At 45.7% G+C, this 17,648-nt stretch overlaps 1 protein-coding gene across 7 annotated transcripts; it reads right to left on the bottom strand.

Moving 5' to 3' along the window:
* Nucleotides 1-10,323: 10,323 nt before the first annotated feature.
* Nucleotides 10,324-17,431, bottom strand: LOC123136567 (uncharacterized). 7 transcript variants are annotated; one of them, XM_044555977.1, is made up of 13 exons: nucleotides 16,658-17,431; nucleotides 16,320-16,455; nucleotides 14,954-15,069; nucleotides 13,662-13,695; nucleotides 13,489-13,566; nucleotides 13,301-13,402; nucleotides 12,995-13,210; nucleotides 12,697-12,906; nucleotides 12,516-12,608; nucleotides 12,332-12,433; nucleotides 11,703-12,166; nucleotides 11,452-11,616; nucleotides 10,324-10,602 (listed from the first exon to the last, which is right to left on the bottom strand). In XM_044555977.1, exons 7-11 carry the CDS (start codon nucleotides 13,118-13,120, stop codon nucleotides 11,747-11,749), a joined length of 951 nt encoding a protein of 316 aa, XP_044411912.1. In that variant the 5' UTR covers nucleotides 13,121-13,210; nucleotides 13,301-13,402; nucleotides 13,489-13,566; nucleotides 13,662-13,695; nucleotides 14,954-15,069; nucleotides 16,320-16,455; nucleotides 16,658-17,431; the 3' UTR covers nucleotides 10,324-10,602; nucleotides 11,452-11,616; nucleotides 11,703-11,746. The 7 variants fall into 7 exon arrangements, with proteins under 7 accessions (XP_044411912.1, XP_044411913.1, XP_044411911.1 ...); XM_044555973.1 differs by having other exon boundaries at nucleotides 10,388-10,602; nucleotides 12,995-13,213; XM_044555978.1 differs by lacking the exon at nucleotides 14,954-15,069.
* Nucleotides 17,432-17,648: the final 217 nt, after the last annotated feature.

Below are 17,648 nucleotides of genomic sequence, written 5' to 3'. Positions count from 1 at the left end.
CGCCCGATCCCCCTTCCCTCCCTCGCCAGATCCCCCTTCCCTCCCTCTCCACACCAGCTCCGACGACCCCCGCGCCCTCTCCGACGACCCCTGCGCCCGCTCCACACCCGCTCCGACGACCGCCGCGCCCGCTCTAACGACCGCCGCACCCGCTCCGACGAGGTGCTCCGACCGAACAAGCGAACAACCCTCCTTTGCTCGGCTCGAACTCGAGCAGGGCCAGCGCTAGGGTTCCAGCATCACTGCCGATCAACGCCCCGCCTCCACAAGGAGAGGAGGAGCCCCGTCGCCGCCACCGAGGGGAAGAGGCCACCGCCGCCACCGAGGGGAGGAGCCCCGTTGCCACCGAGAGGAGGAACCTCGCCACCAGATCTTCAACGCCCCACCGCCATGAGAACGTCGACGTCCTCCTCCGCCGGTTCGAGGTGATTCCAACCCTCTTCTCCACTTCTCCATCTCCTCCCCTGCAAACCCTAGGGCTGAATCTTCTTGCTCCTCGTCCCACACCCAGTGGCCATTGCTCCGTTTTACAGCAGTTCGCTGCGTCCATCAATGAGGCTGGGTGCCTACATGGCCATTGTCTGTGTCAAAACCGGTGGATCTCGGGTAGGGGGTCCCAAGCAGTGCGTCTTAGGATCAATGGTAACAGGAGGCAAGGGACACAATGTTTACCCACGTTCGGGCCCTCTTGATGGAGGTAAAACCCTACGTCCTGCTTGATTGATATTGATGATGTGGGTATTACAAGAGTTGATCTAGCACGAGATCAGAGAGGCTAAACCCTAGAAGCTAGCCTATGGTATGATTGTTGTTGTATATCTCTATCGACTAGCTTGGCCTCGGTTTATATAATGCACCAGAGGCCTAGGATAACAAGAGTCCTAGCCGAATACGCCGGTGGGGGAGGAGTCCTTGTCTTGATCGCCAAGTCTTGTGGAATCTTCCTTGTATGTGGCAACTGTCCGGACTGGCCCATGAGTATACGGCCATGGGGATCCTCGGCCCAATCCAACTGATCGGGAGACGACGTGGTGAGTACCCCCAAGTCCAGGACACCGTCAGTAGCCCCCTGAACCGGTGTTCAAGTTGGGGACGCTCCTCGATTCTTCCAAACTGTTCTTCATCTTCGGTCGTCGGTCTTGAAAACTGGTTCAACAAATCTTCTCATCTTCGATCTTGAGGATCGCCGAAATGCATTCGACGAGTTTACACGTCGGGTATCCGAGGAGCCCCTTTAAGTTTCCGGCCTTTATCAATGCCTTGTTATTTTTATGCCACACCTCGGGTTTGAAGTTGTTCCCGGGCGGCAACGTCCTCTTGCGTCCGAGCTCCAATGCCGGACTGCATTCGAGGTATCTTTTGCAGCTGAGCATCAATGCCGGACTGCTTCCCAGCTCTAACGCCGGACTATGTATCCGAGCTCCAACGCCGGACTGTATCCGAGCTCCAACACCGGACTATGTATCCAAGCTCCAACGCCGGACTGTATCCGAGGTGTCGTAAATCACCTTGGTTCAAAGAAGTTTGAAGGAGTTTAGCCGAGCTTAATGCCGGAAGTGCCCTCTATGGAGCCAGCCACTAGCGCCCGAGCTTTACGCCGGACTGCTTCTGAGGTGGTGCACCACCCCGAATGTGGGCCGATTTTTGTCAATATTTTTGATTGGTGCCAATAGCCCTCAAGGTGGGTATTGGTCTAAAACCCGAGATGCACATGAAGGATGACATAAGACCGCTGATCCCCGTAGCCGCTGAGACTCATGTTGATTTGCAAAATCGGTCTGAGGATCAAGTCCTAGCTCGGCAGAATACTTCGGGACACAAAAAGCGGCGTGCTCAGTCCTCGAAACTCAGGTTGGGTGCGGTCGACCAACCTGAGGATCAAAATCTCCTCGGAAACTGTATTGCACTTAAAATTTTCTGCATAGAACAGGCAATGCAGTAGCCCCCGAGACACTGGTCGGGTGGCAACACCAGATCAGGGGATCGATGTGCCCCTTTAATATTTGTAAATAATAAGCCCGAAACCCAGTAGCCCCCCGAGCCTTAATGCGGGCACGGGAGGCCGAATTAAGGATCGATATCCATAGTAAAATCACAAATTATGTGTAATGACTCTATGTATCCAAGTACTTTACGTCATTAATGTTCGGGTCTGCATTGTGCAAAACTTTGTTGACCGACCATCGGCTTCCACCTCCTCGGCCAATAGCCGAGGAGTGTTTGTCCTTACTTTATAAAGCCTTTATGAGGGCAAAGATTTACAACAAACAAGGCAATCTGACCATACGGTTTTATAAACAAAGGTACGCGGAGAGACATGTTATATTACTGTTTAACAGAAGAAATGTCTTCCAAAGAAAATAGTCCCGCTATCGGTTCCTTTCTTTGGGTTGTCATGCTGAGCATGATCATGAAACCTTGGCTCCAATATAAGAGCAAAATATCAAGGATTTGGTTTGGGAGGCCAGTTAATGGCCCCCGGTAGTGTTCGGCGACAGTCGAGGTCAAGCCGTAAATACTTCGGCCATTGTTATGAATGGCCCGTTGTTTAATGCCGTCATCGGATCGCCGACCAGTTTACGCTTATTGTGACAGTCAGTTTTCGGCTTTCTCCACTGAGGTGCTTAACCATGTGAGCTGGAAGCACAATCGCAGTGGTTCTCCCTTTGCACACCTAGCCGAACAAAGCGGAACATAGGAAGCAAGCGCAGGAGCCGGGCAACCCAACTATTGACCGAAGACACAATTCGAAACCGATGCATATATAGCAATATCCGAGAATGTTTTTGCCGAATCTCTAAAGGTGTCCGGCGTTGCACTGCGAGACTTGTGCTGAAAACACACAAATAGTTTAAAAGTGCCGTGGGCTCGAAAAGCCAAAAAACTTATTCAAAAAGGTTAATGTCCGAACTAGATCAAGTGTTCGGCGCCAATTCGAAAATTGGACTTTAGAAAAAAAGGTGCTTCTGCCGTGCTTTAACATGAGACATCCTATCTCAAAATTTCAAGCGGGTCAGCCTACGGCTTCAACCTCCTATCACGAGGGCGGAGTACTTCTTACTAGGCCAGTTTAGCAAACTAAACTCTAGAGGCTTTGAGAGAGAAATTAGGCTCCCCGCTAGTGACCGCACACTTGTGTCGAAAAAAGGAGTGATAAATAATAATAAAAACTTTGCAACGACTAAGAAGAAAAACACTTATCATAAAACGGCTCATATAAATTTAAGAGCCCCCAAGTGACTTGGGTAAAAGAATGATTGCATGTACCGAAGTACTTATATCATATCTATGTTCAACCGAACTTTAAACGCGTCTTAACCGACCGTCGGCTTCTCCCTCTTCAGTCAAGGACCGAAAAGTGTTATGTACTCCATCTGTCGAGAATATCGACGGTGTTTCCAATAACCAGGCAATCAGGCCATAAGGCTGTAACAGACAAAGCGCGCTCAGGGAACTTATGCTATATTACTGCGAAGAGTAAGAAGCATCTTCGAAGAAAATAGTACCCCCACTGATACCTTTCTTCGGTGCTCATTGTTATTATGAGACTTGTGCAATAGATTTTTTGTACTCATGAGTTCCGTTGTGTGCCGACCATGATTGAAAACAATAAGAGCGCTAGCTTTCGGCTTCACCCAGTCTGAGGTCCGGCTCGGTTGACCCGATCGTGACAATCGCAGAGGTGCTCCCTTTACTCCCTAGCCGAACAATCGGGAACATAGGGGTAAGCATAGGAGCCAGGCAACCCAGCTTGCAAATCGCTTAAGTCAATATGGTGCATATTGTGGCGTAATACACGAACAAGGAACGAAGCCGTACAAGTATAACCATATGCAAGAGGAAAAAGCTTCATGAAGGAAGCCCCCAAGTAAACGGGGTATTTGAATTTGCGCGTCATAAACAAAGTTTGGACAAGGAAATTTTTACAAGCAACTTTTTTCTAAAAAAAGTATAATGCTTGGTCGAGCCGAACACAAGTTAAAAATTTAAAAGTTTGAGCATGAAGGCAACTTAGCTGGTTAATGTGTTCGGTATTGATGACGCGGTCCGAGCTTGATGCGGGACAAGGTTCCATCCCCCAAGCCGGTACCGAGGTGGCAGAGCAAAGAGCTCGGCACTCCGAAGTGGTGACATAGCACGGTCAATGCAGGACGGCAGGGTGATGCCGAAGTCCCCGGCATGGGGTAATGAAGTGTTGACGAAGCCCCCTGTCCAGCCGAGGTGACGCCAAAGGATATAGTCCGGCTGGATCATTTTCCTGTGCACAAAAAATAGTGCAAACCGGAGATAATAGTAATAAAAAAATCGTTGCATAACAAATAATTTATGCAGAGTGAGTAATAAAAGAAATATGGCATGGCGCCGAAGTCAATGTCGATGCAGGGCGGCGGCGTGATGCGGTAAAGGCACTGCAATGCCTGAATTCACAGGTCGGTTCGAGTTCCGGATGCGGCGTTCGCCGGACTATGTACGGAAACTGACCGAACCACTATGCGACCGTCGTTAATGCGGCCACCGTTTGATAGACCTGCGTACATATGATGGACAAACCAGAGTAATAATTCGTTGGAGAAAATGAACCCAAACAAGCAAAAAATACTAGGATTAATAGCACCTGGCTTATTTGTTGTAGCAATCTGAAGAAAGGTGATTCCCAAAATTGGGACTCGATCCGCACACCTATCGCCTGATGGGCGATAAAGCAACGGCATGGCGATGCTGGCAAAGGTTGGCTCACCGAGGCAAAGCCCTCAGTCCAGCTAATGTGACGGAGCTGGTCGGCCAGCGACGTCGAAGTCTCTGGAATAGGTTGATGAAGAGATGATGAAGCTCTCGGTCCAGCGATGCAGGTTGTGACATGGTCGATGCCGGCTTGATGAAGTGACCGTGTGGCGATGCAGGTGTGCCCGCTCCGTGTAATCCGTGGGGCGGCGATGTTGGCGACGATTTATCCTTCGCGATGCTGAAGTATTGTTCGGCTGGACGAGATGATGATCCGAAGAAATTGAGCTCGGCTCAACAAAGCGACGACGTGTCTAACGCAGGTCGACCGCCGTGGAGTGATGTTGTCGGGCTGGTTTGACACCGGCGCGACGGTGAAGTTCGTATTGCAAGAATACTTGTAATACTACTGGGATGTGTTTGAGAATAAAACACAACACCCCATACGAGAACTTCCTTCAAAAAGGATGTTCGAGATCCCGTTCATAAAGAAGATGAATTCGGGTCGGATTCGTTCTCGCGCAGAAAACAGATCCAAAAAGTGATACACTAATCGGAAGTTTCCCGGAGTTTGGACAGTCGGATCGAGCTGAATTTTTGGCAGGTGGTAGATATGGGAATTCCGCAGCAAATAAACGGTTGGATCTTCCAAAGGACATCCGAGCTAGATGCTGGATACCACGCCCTAAACTCGTCCGGATTCTCGTCCAGATTCAACAGGGCTCCGGTATATCGGAGATTGCCGGAGATTCCTCCATCGGAACTCGACAAAATTTTTGCAAGGTTGTTGTAGACTTAATTCCTCATAATTCCACTAAAGTAATTGTTTAAGCAACATTCGAGGAGGCGGTGGCGGCGGATACAAGTTTGCTGTCCAGAAAAACAGCACGGTTGCCTAAGGGCAATGTTGACGTTGAGCCCCCGAGCTCCATGGATGACTCCTCCATGATCTTGATAGAGATCGGAGTTGGTGTTGATGAAGGCCTTCATCCGAACATGACGATCGGAGGTAGGGCGCAGTCCTCGGTCAAGCCAAGGGGACCAGTCGAGCTGGTGACGAAGAAGCCGGCGTCGCAGTTGACCTGCAGTCGAGCCATTGATCCTTTCGCCGATCACACAGTGGAACTCTCAATGAAAGCACCAATGTCGGTGTCAAAACTGGCGGATCTCGGGTAGGGGGTCTCAAGCAGTGCGTCTTAGGATCAATGGTAACAGGAGGCAATGGACACAATGTTTACCCAGGTTCGGGCCCTCTTGATGGAGGTAAAACCCTACGTCCTGCTTGATTGATATTGATGATGTGGGTATTACAAGAGTTGATCTACCACGAGATCAGAGAGGCTAAACCCTAGAAGCTAGCCTATGGTATGATTGTTGTTGTATATCTCTATCGACTAGCCTGGCCTCGGTTTATATAATGCACCAGAGGCCTAGGATAACAAGAGTCCTAGCCAAATACGCCGGTGGGGGAGGAGTCCTTGTCTTGATCGACAAGTCTTGTGGAATCTTCCTTGTATGTGGAAACTGTCCGGACTGGCCCATGAGTATACGACCATGGGGATCCTTGGCCCAATCCAACTGATCGGGAGACGACGTGGTGAGTACCCCCTAGTCCAGGACACCATCAGCCATCCTTCTCCTCTCCTAGTTGTCTATGTCGTGGAGTTTGTTTGTCTGCCTGTCTCTTCTAATTGTAGCTCCAGTAGCCTTCAAATATTGGTTGTAATTTGGGTGGCTATTTAGTTGTTTTTTATCAACAAGCAGTGAATTGTATGGACACTCACCCTCCAGCATTTGCTTTCACCTATACACACTCCAGGATGGTACTGGGATCATTGCTTGAGGGGTAGTACTCTCTGAAAGCCCATGAAACGAATCTTAGCTGCACTTTTGTGTAGTGAGGTCAAACACTATGTGATTCACTGGTGGCTGTCAATGTGTAGCTTTTGTAGTTGTGCTGTTTTAAAATTGTGTGCTCCCTCACATGAATCGAGTGGTCAGTCCTTTGACTTGTGTTGAACCTCCTTACTTCATTAAAAGTTTAGTCTATTTCGACATTGAACTTTGTGCTCAGTCCTTTGTAAATTAAACTGAACTGTCTATGGTAGATAAACTGAGCGTTGTGGCCATGCTTGATGCAGGAGCTCAAGAACCTGCGGCCGCAGCTCTACTCCACCTCCGAGTACTGCGAGAAGTCCTACCTCAACACCCACTAGAAGCAGATGTGAGTAGCCACCTCTGTTGTTCCTCCTCTCCTCCATTAGAAGTAGTCGCGGAGTTATTGAGTGGACGGACATGCTTAGATGGGCCTGGAAGACAGGAAGAACATTTAACTTGAAATGGTCATGAATTGGAACTAAGTGTGTGTAGAACAGTGACAACTTACACTAGTTTTGTAGCCTCCAGCAAGTTTACGAGCAAACATAATTTTCCTTCTGTTTTAGAAATATGCAGGCAGCTCCTTGATCAGTGTTGTTGTTGGTTGCTGTAAAAAACTAGTTACCAGGGCACAAACTAGTTACCAGTGTTGTTGTTGGTTGTAGTCTGAAACATTCCTTGGCTTTTTTTTGCACTAATTATCCACCTGAAATCCTAAGTACCTTTGATTTTGACAGTTTTGCCGTCAGTTGTATGTAAATCTTATGCTACTGGCTACACTATGCTCTATTGATTGAAGAAGAAAATGCCTTTCTTATGTCCAGTGCTCTAGACTCTAGTTACTTCTATATATTTTCTTATGCATTAGTAACGTGCCAGAATATATGACATTTATTCATTAGCCTAGTGTTCTCTTGGATTATCATAACCAGCGAGAACCAAAGGTCCTTGTCCTGAGAATGATTCCATTTTCTGGACCATGTACCTTTCTATGCCCATGTATACGATGTACTTTGAGTCAGCATATCCTAATTTCTGTTCTAGTGCAGTTTTGTGTATCTCTAGCTCATTGGGATATGAAGATGCTACAAGCACTTGATCTGCGACTCACATATGGTGTAACATATGGACTTTGAAATGTTTTACTTTCATGACATGATTAGCAACATAGCAGAACATAGAGCATTGTTGTGGCAGTACATTATTCTCTTGGATTATTTAGATACCTAGTGAGTAGTTACCACCAATGTGGTTTGAGTTTTAGCTTGTAACATGGTGGAATTGGCTTAGCAGGGGGGACTGGCCTCACTAGTAACATTCAAGCCCTTGATGGTCTTTGTGTTTTACTTGTGTTGTTGACATTAGTTAATTAAACGAGGCAACACTGTAGTTTGAAACATTCCTTTTTGGCACAAATTATCCACCTTATCAAATCCTAAGTACCTTTGCTTTTGACAGTTTTGCTGTCAATTGTCTGACATATCTCTCCTTGATTTTAATGTTGTAGCTAGAACTGCGATGAATTCTCAGTATATATAAATTTAGATGTTTATATGGTTGCTGGGTTCTCATAGTATACAGTTTGAGGGGTTCATCGTGCTGCAGTAGCTCTAGGCAGAGCATGGCATGTTACTACCATAGAGGTACCCAAATATGTAGGTGTAGTTTGTGTTTTTATTTGTTCACATTGTCGCTGTATTGCTCAATTAGACAATTCGTGTTTATGAAGAAGAAGAATAAACCTGCTGCTGCTGCTGTTATGCCTGTATTCACTGCTGCTGCTGCTGTACTTGTGATGATGCTACTTGTGATCTTCTGAAATGACCCATTGGCGACTTCATTACGCGGGGATAATGATTTCACAGGTACCCTGAGAGGCCCTTGAGTTTGCCGGAATGTCGATTAACTTCCATTCCAGCAAATTCGGGTACTCCATATGTCCTATTTTCAGCAAAGGTCATCCTGAAATTTTTCGTGAATTTTAGCATGACTTTGCTAAAAATAGGACATATGGGGTACTTGCGACTAATACATGGGCCGGGGTATCTTAGTACTTAATTAAGTAGGATCAACTGCCCCTTTATTCGTGTAGCATTAAACCATAGGTGGCAATAGAGCCAAGTGATTAGGCCCAACTTAGATTTCTCCTTCCCTTTTCTTGATAGGGTATATTATTAGAAGATATCCATATATATCAGTCAACCTAGGGTGCCTCGGCATCGATAAACCCTAAATGATGAAAACTTAACTTAGCATTTAGGGTGCCTCAGCGTCGACAAACTCTAAATTATAAAACCTTGGCTTTTAGGGTGCCTCGGTGTCGATAAAAACCTAAATGATGAAAGCTTAGGCTTTTAGGGTGCCTCGGCGTCGACAAACCCTAAATGATAAAAGCTAAGCTTTTAGGATGCCTCGGAGTCGACAAACCCTAAATGATGAAACCGTGATCTTGTTCCTTGACAATAACCAACTTTTTGACCAAACCTTTTTCCTATTTAGAGCGAAACATGGCCCACAACGATGAGGCCGGCGGTTCGGGCAAGCAATTCTGGGAGCTGTCCCAGGAGATGGAGGAAGGACCTCAGCGCTATGAGGACGCCGCGGAAGACACCGATCCTGACTACACAACACCTAGTAGCGTCGGGGATGAGACCACTGATGGTGCCGCCAAGGATGCCACCACCGATGATGGCAGCACACCCACAGATGGCAGCCAATCGAAGAGGCAACGGAAGGACCGGCGCCCGAACATGCTCGGCACCGTCAAGGAGGAATTTACTGAAGTGTCCTCCGAGGGGCATCCAACGGCGCCCAAAGAATTAGGCAAGGGGTACACGGTTCAGCTCGGGTGCATTCTCCGGAGAACCGTCTCGATCAACACCGAGAATCTAAGGCATCCTGACCGAGGGAATTTGCGCAACCTCCTCTCACTACAAGGATCCGGGTCTATTACAACAAAAAAAATTGTTGCAATACATGCTGTTTCGTGACGATAAGTACCTATTGCCACGAAATGACATTCGTTGGCAGCCGTTGCAACTGGACACATGGTAATAGGTTATTACCACGAAAGGCAATTGTGGCAATAAAGTGTGCTATTGCAACATCCATGCGGGAACTTGCCACATGTTTTCCCGTGGCAACACTCACCTGATACCACAATTTGCTTTGTGGAGATAGCTTTAATGCAACATGTACCGAATTGTGGATACTGATATGTCGTGGTGATAGACATTTGTGGCAACAACCTATGCCAACGACGGCCATTTCGTGGCGCATTACTCTTTCATGGCAATAATCAATTGTGGCAACAAACTATGGCAACAATCCTTATTTTCGTGGCATCAGGCATGTTGCCACGATCCAATATACCTGTGGCAATAAACTATGGCAACAATTCTTGTTTTCGTGGCATTAGGCATGTTGCCACGACCCACTGCGCTTGTGGCATTAACTTATGGCAACAAATATTCCAATCGTCGTAACAGGAAATTGCAACGTATTTCTTTTGATGGTGACAAATAGGTATCACAACAAGTAACATCTTTGTAGCGAGAAATTATTGCGACAATTTAAACTTTCCGTGGCGATACTCTATTTCAACAAACTTACTTTGGTGGCGCTAAACTGTTATCGCATCATGAAATTTTTTGTGGCGCGAAGCTATTACAACAATATAAAGTGCTCCGTTGCAACATTCTAGTGCAACAAAACAGATAGGCGTAGCAACTGAGATATGATGCAACACTATATTTTTAGTGGTGCTAGCATGTGGCAACCAAAAATGGGTTGTGGTAATAGTCTATTGCAATCATAAAAAAAATTACAGGGTTTTAATTACAATATTCAAAACCATATATATAATATGTAGATTCATACAATTCATACTTCTGACAGAAAATATCCATCAAATAAAACTCAAATGTAATTTAGCCATCCTAATTAACTTCGAAGACTAAACTGCCTGTGATCTAGAGTCCAGTCCAGCTAGTTCTTTGGATCCTGCAATCAAGAAATAAAAAAAGTTCTAGTTAATGAGTCAAACATAACATACGCCATACAATTATGCCAGCTCCATTGTTAAAAACTATTGCCAGACTAACTAGCTAATACTGTGTCAGCAAGCATGTAACTAAGGCATCAGAACAACTATACAAGTGTGAATGGCTAAGGCATAACCTAAAGTACATCTACTAAAAGGTTTTTTTTGAGAAAAAAACATTGCTTTTAACTTAATGGTGTTGGGCTAAATCACCCAAAACACAGAGCAGCCACAAGGGCTAGTACATCGGCCCCCCGTTCCAGTTAGGTTCTAACATCCTATCAAGACTAGCAAGCTCATGAGCAACAAAGTTTGCCGAGCGACGACATACATTTATTTCATAATAAGAAAACCATAATATGAGCGGGTACTTGGTATCCTCAATAACAACAGCATAGGCCGACGATTATTGATATTAAGTGCTTCCATCAGGAGTTGCGAGTCCGTTTAAAAAACGACCCTCACGACCCCTATATCAACAGGAAGAGATACTACATGGGACATTGCAGTGGACTCATCAGCGAAGGCATAACGCACATGATCATGACATCCTGCTCGTGCATACAGAATGGTACCATCGTCCGATCGTACATCTACTAAAAGCTCCTGCTATTGATTTAAGTTATGACTAGATGTATAGTTTCAGTTAAGTTCATGTCCCTAGCTAGCACATATTTGTATTTTATTTAAGTTGTGACTCGATGCAGCAACAACACATGGTAAAAGAGAAGAAGCAGCTAGCTAATTATGAAGACCAATGATGTAGAAAATGCAGGTGAACATGAAGAGAAAGCAAGGTTGTGACTTACCATTGCTTTATACATTCGAGATTGCCTTGCTGCAGCTTGTATGAGCGCATTTGAAGAAATAGCAGTCGGCCTTGAATCTGGAGTCTTATTAGGACTAGATGTCTGTGAAAGAATATTTTGCAAGTTTGGATTACTATTTTCTTTGTCAACCCTCTTCGTAGGAACCTGTAAATAGAAGTCCACTTTTAGCAATGCAAGTAAGCAACATAAATCTTACAAGGTCAGAAGCATATGACTGTAATCACCATCACCTGTTGGGTTTCCATCTGTTTGCTCAATTCTACAAACTTTGCCATCATGTTTTTTCAAATTCCAGTCTTGATGTTCGCTCCTCTTGCAACAATCTTTCCCTTTCAGCACGCTCTTGTTTTAACCTCTCCTCAAGTTGTTCTCTCTCAGCACGCTCCAAGTTAATCCTCTCTTGTGTGTTAGCACGTTCAGCTTGTAGTTGATCTTCTAAATCATTGACCTGCTGGCTGAGCTGAGAGTTTCGCTCCTGGGTGGCTGCTGTAGCACGAGCTTGCTCTTCAATCTGGATACGGAACTTTTCAGAACCAGTTGAAGTTTTGGCCATGTATCCGTACCCACGAGGCTGCGATGACTTGCATTCCAGAGTGTCTTTGTAAGCAGTCTGGAAAACATTGTTTTTCTGCTCACTTGAAAGTGGACCTTCAGTTTCAGCTTCTTTGTTTTTAACCTCTTCAAGTGCTTGGTCCTAAAAATGATAGGAACAATTATAGGTGCAGCACCAATATTGACACTATAAAAGATGAATCAAGAATAACACGGTCCAACGCCTGAATAATCGCATCTGATGATGAAACATGCCGAATGCACATCATTGACTAACTATAGAATAACCAAAAGTCAGTGTACTCACGTAAACTTTCTGGGAATCTGTGTTAGACCATGTTCCATTGTTTGTATGGGTGAATTCCCATAGAGTAATACAATCTGGCTCTTCTCCAGTTTCTAAGTTTCTCTGCAAGTAATATAACAATGAGATGCTTGAAACATGACACCATATTTAGCAGCAAGGCATACATATTTAATTGGACTCGTACCTTCTCGAAACTAACTTGTGAGTAAGATTTTGATCCGATTATATGTTTTGTCTTCTGTTTCTTACGGTTATCAGCGTTCTTTTGGCTGCGTTCCTATCAATTCATTGAAACCAGATATAACCAATGAGACTAGCCATTTCACCTTAACACATAATAGACTAACCGTGACCTTAGAGATAACCTGAAATTTTGAATCAGTGCCAAAGTACTCAATCATCCATTCCCACTCTTCTGGTTGTAAATCTTCAGGCAGATTAGCCAATCTAGTTGCATCTGTTTTGTATTCCTTGTAAGTGGAGCTTAGAGTTGATCGCCAGCCTCTATATCTCTCTTTCGCAATTTTGAAAACTTTTTCTTCTGTTTCTAGTGTATCTTCCAGGTCCCATCTGTCCTGTAAAGCATACAGCAAATAAATATACATAAGCAGTGCATTATCGATGGTAAAATAAGATAACACATGTGAAAAATATTGTACGCACTATTATATCTGCAACAATGAGTCGATGAATGGTAGGGTGAATGTCCGACCACGTCCTCACTCCAATGAGTGGTAACTTTCTTTTCATTATGACAACCACGTCATCCTTGAACGAGCGATAGTTCATTCCTACTGTACCACCCAATTTTTCAGAGAATGTAATATTTAGCTTTAAAACCTTTTAGAACACCTCGCCCTTTCTTCTTCTGTCCACCAGCTTCTACAGCCCAAATCATACAAGAAAATGTGTATTACTCAGCATTAGATTGTAAGAAATGACGACACAAATGTAAACGAAAGCAAGTACCATCCTGTAGTCGCGCACAGTTGCGGCGAGCATGGGATGGCCATTCAGCAAGGGAACACATGTCATTAGCAGACACTGGAATGTCAGATTGTTCTGGAGTTGCTGTAAAAGATTTAGTAGTCTTGAAGGTTTAGCTATTTAACCCACACCAAGATTTTATGCATTATAGAAAATGCTAAATAATTTACCAAATTTGGGTTGTCCACGTTGGTTTTTGTATGCCGTTATACTTTCCATCCTTGTTAAGAGAACAGAGCCTTTCTTTACTGCACACAAAAACAATCATGGGACTTAGCATTAACAAAGCATTGATGTTCTGCACCATTCAGATAGGTGATTATGAAGTAAGGATGTTGTGTACCAGGAGCATCCTCCGTAAAATTCATCATTGTGCTCTTGTGTGGGTAAACCAGACATATGTGAATGAACATGAAAGGCAAAGTATCAGTGATAGGTTCATGAAAATACTACTCTGAATCTATAGGAAAAAAATGCAATGTGACTCATGTAAGACCAAATATCTATTAAAAATCAGCTTATAGTAATCTGAATCAAATGCAATGCAGATGATGATTAAACCTGAATGCTCTGCTCTGTTGACGCACATATAACATCTAATATATGACATTATGTCTTAAAATGTGTTGAAAGAAACTCATCTCGATCTACGCTAATTGCTAAAAAATATTTATAAGAAAGTGACTGTAGGATGTATAAGAAGAAACCAGAGTGTAAGAATGTGGATTTATTTTAGGCAAGCCGGATAATATTACATCGAAAGCTAATCAACCTGATTCAGATATAAGAATTAATGTTGTATGCAGAGTGACAGTGACGGTGATGGTAGGATTCTAAGTGTAATGTAAAGATTCGGACTGAACCCAGGGGGAAACAAATGTAAAGTGGATCATGAAAGCATCCATGTATGTAGAAAAAAAACCTGGTATTTGGCACCATTATTAGTTAGGGGATTGAACTCAGAAAGCCGGCACTTATCTAATAAAAATGCAAGCTAGCTAGCTTTGCACATACAGATTACAGAGTATGTCTATATCTTTCAGTTAATGGATCTAATGCTCAAAAACCAATCTAATGCTCACGACCCCCTTTGGCGTCCACGAGGAAACAGAGCGAAACAGGAGCAGAGATGGTGGAGAGGCCTGCAGGCACCTCGGGCACGCTGGGGTCGGGTGCGGCAGTAACCAGCGCCTGGCCACCATGTCACGACGCCGGCGTGCACAGCCGAGACGGCTGCAGCCATGAACCGGGCCGGGAGGCCCCGTCGAGCCCCAGTTCAAGGCCGAGGCGAGCTCCATGGCGGCCAGCCTCCAGGCCAAGGTGAGGCGCTGCGCCGACCCTCCAGGCCGCGAGCGCCTCCGCCGAGGCGGCCAAATCGAGGCGCGATGGGAAAATGCCACCGGCGGCGGCATGTCCCCTGCCCTGACTTCTTTTCTACGGCCAAGCGGCGATCGGAGGAGAGAAGGGGCAGCCCCTCTGAATGGATCAGGATCGAGAGAGCCGCGCATCGATGAGGAGCTCGTGGGGGAGGGGGGTTTGATCCCGGACGGAGGCGGGCGCAGAGGAGAGGGGGGAGGGGGAGATCGAGGAGGACTGGATTTTTCAGCGATGGAGGAGATCGGGAGGAGGACTAACCTGACGCCGTGCACCTGACGTGGTTCGCTCTGTTGACGCCGTCATGACGCCGGCAGCACAGATGAACCGAGACGAGAGCTCAGATCCAATCGCCCGTGAAGACGCCGTCGTTTGGTCTAGAATTATATATTCGTGGGTTGTTAGGAAGGTATTTAGCGGGAAGCTAATTTTTTGGTGGGAACAAAGACGCTAATTTGGGACCTTTTAGCGGGAGGTTAAAAAATATTGGCGCAAAAAACAGTACACCTAAATTAGGTGGTGGGAAAGTAACTCTTTCTGTTTAAAATAAGTAATTAGTTTTTAGGTAATTTTCTAGGTTGTAGATATATTTCGAGATGGAGGGAATACTAAAATGTTTTGAAGACTTGCCGTGTAAATGAAATGAAAAAGAATGCAAATTTGCCATGGCACAAACATACTGCATGTTAATTGACATGGCAAAATTACCTGGGTGGATTTGCAGTAGTAAGTACAAAAGCAAAATCAAATCTGTTAAAAGTTGCAATGCTTAATGTGGTCATCATCAATCCTACAAAGTCAAAAAAAGGGAAACAAACACATATTTCTACAATCAACTCAAATTTGTTTTTATTTTTACTACTCCATGTGAACATGGCCAAAGTTGTAGTGGTGACATGGCGAAAACTATATTAGAGGCATGGCAAACAGATTAGCAAATTTGCCATGGTAAAAAAAAATATGTGTATGTCATGCCAAAAGTTATAGTGGTGACATGGAAAAAGCTATATTAGAGGCATGCCAAAAGCTATAAAATCCTTTTTGCCATGGCAAAACAGTGTTCAACAATATATACTTCTGATTCATGGCAAAATCTAGAGAAAATTCTATTCATGATTCATTTCAAAGCTAGAGTTTGTATGTACTGATCACATGGCAAGTTTACAAAATTTGCACTACAGACTAAATACAGGAGGACAAATGCCATGGCAAATTACTGAATATAATTCTCGCAGGAGGACAAACAACACTAAACAGTGCTAAACACTACACACTAGTTGCCAATTTGCCATATTGTACTAAATATCATGTTCTACACAATTTGCCATGCTCAAAAGAAACTATTCCAGAAAAAATATTGTCAAGATGTACCCAATGTGTACCCATGTGAACCAGAAATCTAAAGTCAAACAAATTGGCATGTCACTACTAAACAAATTCCCAAGTCACTGCTAGACAACATAAAAAAAGGGGACACATGATCTTCTCCATCAATAGTCTAGCAATTCCTGTTTCAGTGCAATCAGTGTATGATGTGCTACCGAACAACTAAAAAAGAGTTCATTCTTATTTTGCATATTTGTCTATCATACATTTGCTCTCCTAAACTTTTAGTAATATCCAATACCTTCCCACGTAAAGCTGTTGATGAAGGACGAGGAGATCAAGGACTCCAGAATTGATCCGACTGAGGCAAGAAACCTGAAGTGAACACCAGACCCCTCTGCTCGATGCACATATCCTATCCCCGATACTCCCACTCCCTGTACAACAAAAGTGCAAAGTTTCAGTGTACATTAAGCTGAACCTGAACCATTCTTTGTGACGAAACTTCCTGTTCTAACTAAATCTGCACGCATGTGCTCTGCTGTTGTGCTCGTCCCAGGTCAGTAGCAGTAGGAGAGCTCAGCTAACGGCAAGGCACATGAGCACAGCTCGGGCGGCTACTAGGAGGCGGCGGAATACCTGGGCTCGGGGTGAATCCCGGCGAGCAGTTCACCATCCGCACATCACTAGAAGAAAACGGCGTCCCCGCCGGCGAGCGGATCCCTATTGGCGCATCGGCGAGCAGGTCGGCTGCGAGCTGCAAGGCCTCGTCCACCTCCTAGTTGACCTCCATGAAGCGCCGCGGCGTCAGCGTCAGCACCTCCACTGCTCTCTCCCTCCGCGCCCCGCCTCCTCGAACAGTACATCCCTTGCTTCTCCCCCTTCCGCGTCCCGCAGCCTCGTGCGCCACCAGGCGCCGCCTCCCGGTGTAGGATGACGGCGCCGCCGCTTCAGCTGGTCGCCATCGCCTCCCTCGCGCCCAGGGCCTCGCGGACATCGCCATCGCCGCCGGCTTGGAGGTGGGCGCATCGCAGGGATGGTGCGGGCAGCGTCGCCCCGAGCGCGGCGGCCTGGTGCTCGCGGCGGCGCTCGGCATCGGACCGCGACGGCACCTCGCTCCGGTCGGCGAGGAGCTGAGTCGTAGCACGGCAGTACCTGGTGCTCGGCTGTAGCGAACGCCAAATCCCTGGCCCCCTCCGCGGATCCCTCGTGGTCGTCGTCCTCGACCCCTGCCGCCGCGACTGTGGCGGGATCTGGTCAGGGAGGAGCCTCGTCGCCGGCGAAGGCCACTCCTCTCTGTATTGCGTGGCGGAGACAGAGCAGTGTGCTCTGAGCGGTGGAGCAAGGGGAGAAGAAGATAGGATTGATGCTGGCGTTCGGGATGAAGCCTGTTTTAGACTGATTTACCGAACGAAAACAAAACGTGACGTGTCGGACCTCAGTTGCTATGACATTCGTGCCTGTAATCAATGTCACAGAGATTCTAAATTACGGGTCTTTCAGGAGTTAGGAGTTATAGATTCCAAAATTTATTTATAAAAAGTTATATCGTGGTGAAAAAAACACCAAATCCGAGAATTGTGAAGGGGCGATCCGACGCCCTTCCTTGTAAGGTTCTCGTCGTCAATAT

Source organism: Triticum aestivum, chromosome 6B (assembly GCF_018294505.1).
Source record: "Triticum aestivum cultivar Chinese Spring chromosome 6B, IWGSC CS RefSeq v2.1, whole genome shotgun sequence".
In the NCBI taxonomy this organism is placed as follows: Eukaryota; Viridiplantae; Streptophyta; class Magnoliopsida; order Poales; family Poaceae; genus Triticum; species Triticum aestivum.
Note: the sequence above shows the minus strand (reverse complement) of the source record. Positions and strands in the feature narration are given on the sequence as shown.